The following is a 12,534-nucleotide window of genomic DNA, read 5'->3' as shown; positions in this document are numbered from 1 at the left end:
TTCGAGAAAGTTTTTAACCGTTAATACTAAGAACAAAGAACAGAACTATAAAATAACAATAAGTATAATTATCGAATGATTAATAGTCATAATTGTCCACACGAAAAATTTCTTATTTCGTTATATTAATTATTAAATTATTAAATAATTAAATAAACAATATCAACAGACTAGCAATAGGGTTATTTTTATTTAAATAAATAAGTACATAAATGATGATGATGATGATTAAAAATAAAACAATAAGTAATTAACGAGTGTTGATTTGATAGTTAATTGTTTATTAATTACCGGTGATAGTTTAAGATTTTGTTGTATTCGTTACACTGTAGGTACAGAATAAAGTATAATTAAATAAAATAATTATAATGAAATTAAACACAATAATAATTATAATAAAATGAGATTTAAATTTAAATAATAAATAAAATAATTATAATGAAATAAAGTGATTTAAAGAATACCGTAATATCCATAGTTGACGCAAAACAGCGACAGTACATATATTAAATGAAGTCTGTAATTGAAATGTTTTATATTTTTACACCGAACAAACAGTATAATTAACGTACAATAAACAATAAACAATGTCCTTCCAAGTGCAACCTCAAATAATAGCAGATGTTATTTATTATTAATAAAAAAAAAATAATAATTAAATAACAATTACAATAACAAATACAAATACAAATAAATTAAACAATTTATTATTTTTAAATAAAGTAAATAACCACTTTCACTTCCGAAATATATTCACTGGATTATACGGTATACTTATTAAAAAATTTTTTTTTTTTAATTTATTATTATCAAAAACAAAAATGAAAAATTGAAAAAAAATTAAAATTATATTGAGCAATTAATAAAATTGATTTATTCTCAAAATAATTAACTGGATTACAATTAAAAATTTCATTGGCAAAATTATTAAAAATTACCAAATTGTAATTAACTATAATAATTAAAATACAGAAACAGAACAAATAAAATATATCTCGTATATATATATATTAAAAATAAAATAAAAAAATATATATATATTATAAATAATTCAAAATAAATAAAATAATAGTAATAAATAATATATGTTTATAATTGGATAATGAATACGTAAATTTTTTATACCATTAATTGAAAAAACTATCTTATCAATGTTTAAAAACATTATTATTATAATTAAAAAGTAAATTATAATTATAACAATAACTATTAACAGATAAAATATTATTATTAATGATAATAATAATAATAATGATAAAGATAAAGATTAAAAATAAAGTAAAGTAATAGTGTAACGATTGTTGTCGTTTATTTGTCCATTTAAAACAGTGGCAATATTAATAAGCGCAATAAACGTGTACCGATTCATCGAATCTCCATTATACATAACATCATCATTCTCTAATCAATACTATTATTATAATTATTAATAACTATTAATAGATATTATTATTAAGTATCGAATCAAAAATTATTAATTAAATTATTTTAATTAATTAATTAATTAAAAATTATGTAGATATTCAAATATTAATGTAATTTAATTAGGATATAATATTAGTTTATTAATAAATAATAATAATAATAATAATAATAATTATTGATAATATGTATTAGGCAAGTGATATTTGTACGTAATTGCCGGGGTAATTTTTTCAATATTTAAATTTAAATATTAACTAATAAATTTTTATCAATATTATTATTATTATTATAATTTTTATTATTATTATTACTATTATGGTTATGCCATTATTACGTTTTAAACTGTAACGTTTTATTCTGCCTGACGCTCTGATATGGTGATGATTATTATTATGATTATCGATTTAATCAATAATGGGCAGTTTATAAAAAACAATCGATGTCAAATATAATAACAATAACTAATAATTAATTAACAATTATTATTCTTGACGGTAATGATGAAAATTTAATTCAATTGTCAAATTCTTGATATTTGTATAAAAAGAAGAAAGAGTAAATTAAATTAATAATTATTCTTATTATTATCATTATTCATAATTCGCGCAAATTGCTATTGTAAGCTTACTTTGACATCGATTGTTACCTATATGTATATGTACATATATGTAGATCAAAACGATATATATCGCTGTACATAAAAAAAAAAAAAAAAAGAATAAGAAACTAAATAAGAAAAAAAAGTTTTTATGCCGTAAATTATCAGTCCATACAAAATAATTTTTTTTACTATAAATCTCCCTCTTTTTTTATGCAAAAATCAAAAATAATTTTTTTGAAAGTTTTTTATGGTTTAATTTTTAATTGAATAAAGTTAATTTTAATTAATTTATTATATGTTAGTGATAAATGGTTTTATATATTGAGATATGAATAACGATTGTATAGAGTGATTTAGATGACAGTGAGCTATCATTTGAAATATTTTTTTTATCTCTCCGTATTAATAATTGCGTGGTATTGATACTTGGAATTTTCGAGTGTTGTGAGTGAGATTAAAATTGACGTCGCGTCGATTTGTGGTCGTCGCGCACATACATTACACATTTTAGAGTTTTTTTGCTCATTTTAAGTTCCCCATTTCCATCCTCTTTCTTCTCTTCCTCAATGTTATCCTCGGGCTTCTTCTTTGTCTCCTTTAAATTCACACTCTCAATAAATTTTATCTCAAACTCATAAAACTATCTTTAATCTTTAAATTTTATTGACGATTAAATGTTTAATAAATATATATTTATATGCTCCATAATTTAAGTATCGTGATTTAGTTTTACAATTACATCGTTAATTCATTGATTAACTAATTAATTATTATCAATATTTACATTGTTCAACTAATGTTATTAGAATACTTTTAAGTTAAAATTAAGATGTTTTTTACATTAAAAAAAAAATTTTTAATCATTTTTATTTTGTTTATTTATTTATTATTTCAACATACATAAATATAATTAATTAACATATTTTTAAATAAATAATTATCACAAATTTGTAAACAAAAATTTGTGGTCAATAAATAAAATTTTACAGGTAAGAATAAACTTAATTAAAATTTTATTATATTCACAAAAAAAAAAAAATAGTGTGTAGAAATAAAAATTTACAATATTTATTTTATAAATTTTTAAAATAAAACAATAATTAATTTATAATTTATAAATATTAACGGAATAACAATAAATAGTAAAGTAATTCCAACAGTCCGTTGTGAAAAATTCGACATAAAATACACCGGTTGTTTGGTATATATATATTTACGTTGCTTTATAAATCATCATAGCGTAGTTTCTCGACCTGCGACATATTTATATATACAAATAAAATATTTTATTTAGTAAATTAAGTACTTTAAAAATTTAATTTATAATTTATCGTGCAGACAATTACTAAACATCAATCTCATAATTATTTTAGTGAAAGAAGAAAAAAAAATAAAAGAAAATTTCGTGTAGAAGATAAAAACAATCAGGCGGCAAGTGAAAATGAAATTGAAAAAATAAATTTTCATTAACAGAAACAGCGACAAAAAAAGAAAAATTTAATATATACACACATAAACATAAATATAAATTCACAGTGCAGCTATTATTGCTATCAACAGTGTTAGACACAGGGACCACAAGGCAATAGAGTACGTCGAGAAGCAGTTAGTAGAAAAGCAAACATTAATTATTGGTTGGATAAATGCCTCGGCTAAAATGCCGGAATTTCCAGTATTCTCACCTCTGCAAGTTTTTTCGGTGTCATCTTTTTGGCCAGCATGAACCTCCAGCTCACTGGGATTAGGATCCGCCGTCTCTGGTTGTTTCAATGCGGGCTCTTTTTTATCATCACCGGTTGCAGCAACGTCAACTCCGTCATCTATATTGGTATGGCTATCAGAACTAATCAGATTTTTAAAATCATTATCAAAATTATTATCATCATTGAGCTTCGTAGAATCACAAGATAAATAAGGCACTTGTTTATCCAGATGAAATTCTTCAGCGTTTGGTTGTTTATCATCATCACAATCAACATCATTATTACAGGCATGATAATCAACATGACTGTTATCATAATCATCGGAGCTTATATTATTTTGAGCGTCGTTTGATGGCACTAACTTAACAACCGACTTCAGTGACTCTTTGTTTGAATTATACGACTCACAAGAAGCTTCTGTATCGATCACTTTTGTCCCCGTTTCATCGTCAATGTTTAATTTTAACAGTTGATCGGGTTCTTTATACTCGGACTTTGTGTCATCCTTTATCTCCTTTATCATTTTTTCTAGTTCTTCTTTATCCATTCTAATTTTCTCCTTCACTTCGTTTCCTTTTCCTTCACCTTTGGCTTTACCGTCTTCTTCATCTTCAATCACCTTTTTGTTAATCTTAAGGCTTTCATCCTCCCCCAAAAGCTCTTCCCACTCGATGAATTCGGAAAGAGAATTTCTGTTTGACCCCAAAAGCATCGGATTGCTCTTTGCTTCCTCCACGCTCTTTTTAACCTTCTCCGATGTTTTTTTGATAAGACTCTCTAAATTACGACAAAGTTGCTTGTACTCTGATAATTCTTGATCACTCGACGGTTCAATTACTTTTTCATTTGTATCAACAACCTCACCACCACCACCATTATCCTCATCAACATCTACGTCAAAACTTCCACCACCATAGTACGGAGATGACAAAGTCCGAGATTTTTTATCAAACGTTTGACAATTTTCCATTTCCATAAATTCTCTCTCACATGATTGCCTTCTCAAAACTTTACCGTCTTCTTCGTGGGGCACACAGACTTGAATTTTAGCCTGATACAAACTCTTAGGCCGATTTCCATTTATGTCCAAATCCGAATTTTTATCCTTACCATAAAAATTATCATCATTATTATTATTATAATTTCTAATTGATATATCTCCAACGCTGCTGGAACTAATCAAAGGCCCATCTTGTGGGAACAATTTCGAAGAATTAACCTTAGTAAATTCCTTGTACCAGGCATGATGATCATCATTGCTTTTGTCAATAATTCCATACAAATCCGCAGAAAGTGACCGTACAGCTCGTTTCTTCTTTAAGTCACAGTTACCAGCAAGAATACTTCTGCTCATAGACTCTCTAGTCGGCACAAAGCTTATGTTGTTCATAGAATTAGCAAATTTATTTTTACCGTTAGTATCTTTACGCAGATTACGAAACGCTAAATCATCAGTAACAATATCCGGTTCATTTTTTGGTATATATAGTGATGAGCGGGTGTGTTTAATTTTCGGCTCAACATGCAAATAATCACTTTCAGCAGCTGCTGTAACTGGTCCAAGTGGTATACCAAATGGTGGCTGTGGTTCAATAACTCTCAGAGTATTATTTGCATGGGTTATATTTCGATAAGCAACGTCATCACGCGTTAAATCCGGTGTACCACGTCGTTGGTTCTTTGGTTTTTCATTATTACAACTAACATTAACATAGTTACCTAGCAAATAATTGTTATCAATTTGATATTCACGATCCTTATATGAGAGTAAGCTTGGTGAGGCAGCCAAATAACTGACTCTTGACAATGAACTTTGACTGGGATCCACCGAAGCCGAGCGTTCCGGTTGATGCATTCGTCTATAAGCCATATCGTCTTTAAGTCTCGGTTCATCATCGTTATTATTATTATTATTATTATTATTATTATTATGACTATGACTGTTATTATGATTATGGTTATTACTGTAGTTGTCGTGACGATCGAAATTCACATTACGCCATAAATTTAACTCGTAGGACGACGCTGCGGACGGAGACGGGGACGGCGAAGACGACGACGACGTGTCCAATGAACTTTTTATTGATCCACCTATACCTGCTTTAGCTGCCGCCGTAATGGCAATTTTATCCCTGTATTCTTCCATACTACGCTGCTCCGCACGATCCAACAGATCCTCGTCTTCATTTAAATGTAAACTATTGTAAATAGTCTCTAATTCAATTAGCGCTTCTTCTAAATTTTTCGAGTGTCTTCGCTTTTCCAACGGTTGCTCGTAAATACTTTTATACCCTTTCATTTTCGGCACGATTTTCTTCTTTATTTTAGGCACTATCGGATCCTCGGGCATTTTGTCCTCGACTTCGTGACTCTTCTTGCTAAAAGTATTATTATTATTATTATTATTATTAATGCTACTACTATTATTATTTTTGTACAACAAAAAAGGCTCGCTTATCGGGTGCCTCACAACCCGGCGATTGCAGCAGCGATCTCTGCGTTTGGGTGTCGCATAAATACGATCCAGCGAATTATAGTTAACATTACTTCCACAGGGTAGCAGTTGCTGACTACAACTATGATTATGATTATGATGATTATGACTACAACCACTGCAAGAATTAGTTTCAGTAAAAATATCTAAATCCAAGTGGTGAGAGTGTCTAGCACTAGCAACTGGGTGTAAATGGGACACAGAAGTCGATCGCGGTGGCGGTTGTGGTGCTAATACAGATGCAGATGCCGGTGATACTGACGATGATGCAGGTGCTGGCGGTGGAGGACTTTTGTTGTCTACATGACAATTAATCCCACGTGATTTATTATAGTTACTCGTTGCCGTTGTTAGTTTAGCTTCATGTGGTTGTGGCCAAGCGTACTCGTTGTTAAATACTTCATTGTCATTTAAACCGTGTAAATTGTCACTTTGATACTTAATGTTATCGTTATAATTATTTGGATACACGTGTAAGAGATTCTGTTCACTACAAAATGCTTGATAGTATGGCGGTTTTAATAATAAATTATGATTATTCGTTGTTGTCCATAAATTATTTGTTGACGGTAGTGTATCAGCCTTTTTTTTAACAATTCCATTATTACTATTATTATTATAATTATAATTATAATTATTACTATGACTTTGTAATACAGGTGATACATGATGATAAATTGGATGAATTCTTACATCAATATTACCATCATGATCATCAATGGTATCGTCACGATAAAATCGTTTCATATATCTTACAGTACGAGCTCCACGTGTTTTTTTGTTAGCTTCAATTAATCTACGATGATAATTATTATTATTATGATGATGGTGATGATGATGATGATGATAAATACTATCTTCACTTTGGATTCTCATTAATGAATTATTAGGATTAGTAGCAGCAGCAGCGGTTGCGGTGATATTTGCATTTCCATTAACGATTGAGTTTGTATTGATGTAACAATTGCTGTTACTATTATTACTAGATTTATAATGGCTGTGTTCATCATCGGTACTACTGTCACCGTAATAACGATCACGTTTGGCTTGTATGCGTGCCTTAAGACGATTTCTACGGCTGTATTTACTCCCGGTATCTGAACTTTCACTGTTACGTGACTGTATTGTTGCTGGTGGTACTACCGCTGATGTTGAAGCATTTGAAAAATTCATTGAATCTGTTGATTCATGTTTCTTAGTAGCGTTACCAGTAGTTTGTTTGTTGTAATTATTATGAGATTTATCTCTATCTGCTTTGGACGGGTTTGTCTGAACATTCTTAACTTGCTCACTGTAATAAATAGTTGGGTTCGGCGTTAAAGACAACAATGAGTTTGATTGCTCCGACGAGGCTGTTTGTTTTGATTTACGTTTGAGTAACCCAGCGAACGTCCATTTTTTTTCTTTTTTCTTTTCCGGTTGCGATTCGGTTGACGGTTTTTGCGGTGCTGCATTTTCTTCCGTTACTTTTACTTTAGCTCCAGTGTTCTTTCCTCTACATCGCCACTTTTCCATTGATAAATATTTGTAACTGGTTTATTTCTGAAAATAAACAATAATATAAGTTAAAAAAATATTTATTAAAATAAGTAATTACATTTCTTCTCATAACAAATTAAATTAAAATTTTTTTACTTCCTAAATACTTCACTTAGCAATCTTATTTTTTTATCAGTTATTTTCACACTTTGATAATTTTTATCATTTTTTTCTTATCTATACAGCAATTTTTATCAGATTTAATATCAAAACATTGATTTATATCCTTTTATGACTAAAAAGTTTAATTATTAAAAAAAACTTATCTAATTTTTATAAAACTACTAAATAATTTTTTATTTAATTAATTATGGTGCTCTTAATAATATATACCATAAACATTTCAATAAAAGACAAAAAAAACTATACATAAGTACGCTCTAGTTTTATAAATATATATTAACTCCAAAAAGAAAAAATGATGAGTGACATTAATGACGGTATGAATCTAGAAAGATAAAAGTATCTAAAAATAAAAAATAAAATAATTACCTATAGAAATATATGTCAATAACTATGTAGTAATACACAGTGTCTATTTACGAGGAAATATAATATAACATAATATAATGTACAATATAACATAACATAATGTTAATGTATAATATATAATAATGTAAATAATACATATAAGTAAATATAACTTACAATATGTAATGATAAATTTAAAAACCCGTGGCCTTGAGTTCTCATTTATAAATGTTGGTATGTGTTGAAAGTGACCTCGAAACAAATAATTTTTTAACAATCCTCCGGGCTACGGATCTACCATTTTAAATTTCCTCACTTTATTTTCGAGCGTTATTCAAGTATGATACAGGTAGTGGAGTACAAACTCATCAAAAACTCATCCAACATACTTCTCGTTTAAAACCCGTCGCATATATACTGTTATATATACCTTCCGCCAACCAAGTATATAAAAATAATCACAACCTAAATACAAAAAAAGAAAACAGTTGTAAGTATTATAAAACGATAAAAAAAGAAATAACAAATCCGAGAAATAAACTCGGAAATTGTAAATTAAATTATCATTCATATTGATTGACATGACTGAAATGCTTTGGAGTATAAATTTATAAATATAAATTTACTTGTACTTATAAATAAATTTATTGATGATTTACTTACTTATTGTTGTTAAGTGACGATTGTTTTTTTTTTTTTTTTATATATAATTGTTGAAATGACGTATTGAACACAAAAACATACTTTCTTATATTTATACCTGTACGTATGTAAATATATAACCTAACTATACATATATATTTTTGTTGGTAAAATGTAGGTATAGAAACGTAACCTCTTTAGTTGGAGGACGGTAAGACACTGAGAACCGAGACCTGACGGCAAAACACTGAGAACTGGGGAAAAAAATAAGAATATAAACTCGAATGGAGTCAAGACGTGTTGAACCGAATGCTGGTGAAGAACTAACCAGAACTAACTACTGTGCGACCGTTGTCTCCTCACATGCAGTCTTATGTCTTTACGTCATATTATCAACACAACTCATGAGTTTTATTTTACTTGTATGCATACGTAGGAACAACAACCGAAGCACATTTTCTTAATATACAAGTTGTGGGTGGATTAAATTTGTAACATGATCACCATTTGATCATCGCATTTGATAATCCTACACGTATTTAGAAATTAATTTCTAGAAAGAAGAAATTTTTATTTCTCTCTAATACGCATATATTTAATCTCATTGATTGGACTAATTTTGTATTTAAATTCATTTGTCCTCAATCTTAATTACAATCAGTATTTACGCTTTTTATTAATTATATAATATTTTTTTATTAGTACGTCCTTAAAATTATTTTTAATACACTTTTTTATAAATTTTTTGTTATTGCTTGTACAATTGATTATTTGTTAGAAAATTTACAAATATTTTTCAAATAAATAGATAATACTCATATTTAATATATGTTTATAAAGCAATTTATATTTTTTAAAGCATTTTTTGTTTAAATAAATTATTAGACTAGAAGATTATATAATAAAAATAATAAAAAATATTTTTTATGGAATAATTAAAAATTGTCTACTGAAGGTACAATTAATACTGTTAACACTAAATGTGCAGTTATATATTAATATATGTTTTAAAAACTTATCAATAAAAAAGCTAGTGACGGAGCTGCTTTATATAATTATTAATTGTTAATAATTATTATGTAATTTTTTCAGTTAGTAAAGTATCTGTTAAATAAGTTACTTTGAGTGTCTTTGTATAGTGGATTTTTTCAGACGGCAAATTGATAGGCCATGCGATTACTCTCACTCCTCGGCTCTTCCATTCTTCAATTATGTGCCTGAAACATAATTTGTGTAGTAATTATTATTTAATTCACAATTACTCAGTACATTCATTCGCTCGTTAAATGATTTAGTTTAAAGTACTTGATTTATATCATTTAATTCTCAGCATTTAATGGATGTACTTATTTACTATCATTACTATTATCATTATTATTTTTTTTATACGTACGGACTAATTATATCTTTGTGCAATAATACACAAGAGATCCCGAGTATGAAATATGTAAAACGCGTTAATGCCCACTCGTGTAAAATATCGAGTATAAAAATAAGTAAATTTTTGACAAAACTTTTTGTGCGTATTAGACCATGTTCTCTTGAACTTTCTTCAGCAAGTCCCAAAAATACTTTTGGTTCGAATGCTAAACATGTCACAATTTTTGGATCGCGTCTTCTTATCTGTAAATAAATAATTTAATTTAGTAAATTGAAATTTTTTTAAACAAATACCTGAATAATTTTTTCACTCAAATAAACTTAAAGACTTACCATATAAATAGTAACAGGAAAACAACTTGTTATCCACGCCTTTTCATAAAGCTTTGGATATTTTTTATAGGCGTCCAGTATTATTTGAACAAAGTCTAAATTTGAATCTTTTACGTCAATAACAATATTAAGATCGTTGTTTAAACATTGTTCTATTGCTTCGTTGAATGATAATATTCTTTCACCACCTTTGAATGTTTCTCTGTAAATAAACCCGCATTATTATTATTATTATTATTTTTGTTATTATTATTTTATTGATACATGTATTTGTTTTGTAGTACGACCCCTTGGTCTTTTATATAATGTTTACTTATTTAATGAATTAAAAATCGTTATCATTAACAATAAAACAAGAACAATCCATATTGATACAGCTATTTATGAATTTTATCTTATAAAAATATCTAAATAATTTTTTACGTCAATATTGACATATAATTGTAAATATTTATTCATATAATTTGTTTACTGACTCATTAATTGACTAAAGATTTTTTAATAATTATTCAGAGATTAAAAAGTATAAAATTAGACTAAAAGCTTTATGTTATTTATTTTCAGTTTAAAATTATTGATATTTATATTAAAAAAAAAAAAAAATATATATATATATATTTAGTTGTGTCAATTAAAAAATAATTTTATTTAATTACCTGAGTGGATGATTATAACTAATATCTAAGTCTTTTAATTCATCCCAAGTCATGTCTTTAATAACACCAATTTTGCCGGTAAGTCTTTCAATGGTTTCATCATGAAATATGATAGGAATGTTGTCCTTTGTACGCCTTAAGTCAATTTCAACTGTATTACAGCCTTTAGCTTTACACTGAAAAAAATAAAAATTAATTATTCAATTGAATAAGTAGTTAATGAATTAATTAACCAAGAACAACAGAAAGTTAGTAATATTATATGAAAAATTAAGTATTAAAATAAAATTACATTATTGAAAGCCGATAAACTATTTTCTGGATAATCGTATCCTCCACCTCGATGGCCAATTACTCTCATGCAAAATTCATTATTTGTTAATTTATCACCATTATTTATAGAATTATTATTATGATGATGATTATCTGACAGCAACGTCAACTTGTCATCCGTTGTTTTTAAATTACTAGGGTCCACACCCAATACTTTATTAATTATTTTTTTGTCAGGTGGTGGATTTCTTAATACCCACGATAAAATAACAATTATTAATGTGCCCCATAAAATCCATGGAATTGAAAAATAATAGAGTATACTAATTAAAATATACCAAAATGCTTGGAGATAGATCCATAAAGATGCACTATCGAATAATGTTTTTAATATACCAGACATTTTTTCTTACATAAGTTTTAATTATTACTAATACTTTAGTATTTAATCAAAATTTTAAATTTACTATTAGTTATTTTAAATCATTAATTAATAATTTCATCTTCTGTTTACTATTAATTAACATTCAATTTACGTGTGAAATTTTTAATTACAATTCACAGTAGGTTACTTCAACATTTTTTAAATTATCAACTTATTCAATGTTTTAGGCAGTAAATATTAATTTTAAAAATAATAAATAAATAAAATTTATAGAAAAATAATTTGAAAAGATAAATTATAACTTTTTTAATCACTAAAAACACTGGGGTAATTTCTTTGTTTGGTAAAGCTTATGTTTGTTACTAGGATACGTATCTAGGGAAAATTTAGGGAACTTTTTTATTACTGAAGTCAATGCTGAGTTGTCAAAGTTAAATTTAATTCATATGACAAGTTAATTCTAATGTTTTGTAAGATTTTAAATATATTCAAAATTAATTAAATCGTTTAATTCACTTATTCATAATAATTTTACTAAACAAATTAATTAAATAAATCTAATATATAAAAATAATAATTATTGTGTTTTTACACACGAGAAAGAAAGAAAGAATGTTTTGAATTTGAAATGC

At 26.9% G+C, this 12,534-nt stretch overlaps 2 protein-coding genes across 3 annotated transcripts; both read right to left on the bottom strand.

Annotated features, from left to right (window-relative positions):
• Window positions 1-3,118: 3,118 nt before the first annotated feature.
• On the bottom strand, window positions 3,119-8,549 carry LOC123266145 (homeobox protein 2-like). Of its 2 annotated transcripts, XM_044730183.1 has the most exons (3): window positions 8,411-8,549; window positions 3,709-7,765; window positions 3,119-3,279 (listed from the first exon to the last, which is right to left on the bottom strand). In XM_044730183.1, exons 2-3 carry the CDS (start codon window positions 7,736-7,738, stop codon window positions 3,260-3,262), a joined length of 4,050 nt encoding a protein of 1,349 aa, XP_044586118.1. In that variant the 5' UTR covers window positions 7,739-7,765; window positions 8,411-8,549; the 3' UTR covers window positions 3,119-3,259. The 2 variants fall into 2 exon arrangements, with proteins under 2 accessions (XP_044586118.1, XP_044586112.1); XM_044730177.1 differs by lacking the exon at window positions 3,119-3,279 and having other exon boundaries at window positions 3,305-7,765.
• A 1,241-nt stretch (window positions 8,550-9,790) lies between these two features.
• LOC123266513 (glycerophosphodiester phosphodiesterase 1) lies at window positions 9,791-11,995 on the bottom strand. The gene is made up of 5 exons (XM_044730792.1): window positions 11,537-11,995; window positions 11,245-11,420; window positions 10,589-10,790; window positions 10,269-10,498; window positions 9,791-10,092 (listed from the first exon to the last, which is right to left on the bottom strand). Exons 1-5 carry the CDS (start codon window positions 11,918-11,920, stop codon window positions 9,951-9,953), a joined length of 1,134 nt encoding a protein of 377 aa, XP_044586727.1. The 5' UTR covers window positions 11,921-11,995; the 3' UTR covers window positions 9,791-9,950.
• Between the last annotated feature and the right edge of the window lie 539 nt (window positions 11,996-12,534).

The sequence above is a fragment of the Cotesia glomerata genome, linkage group LG1, assembly GCF_020080835.1.
Source record: "Cotesia glomerata isolate CgM1 linkage group LG1, MPM_Cglom_v2.3, whole genome shotgun sequence".
Classification (NCBI taxonomy): Eukaryota; Metazoa; Arthropoda; class Insecta; order Hymenoptera; family Braconidae; genus Cotesia; species Cotesia glomerata.
The sequence above is the reverse complement of the archived record's forward strand: the minus strand, read 5'-3'. Positions and strand labels throughout refer to the sequence as shown.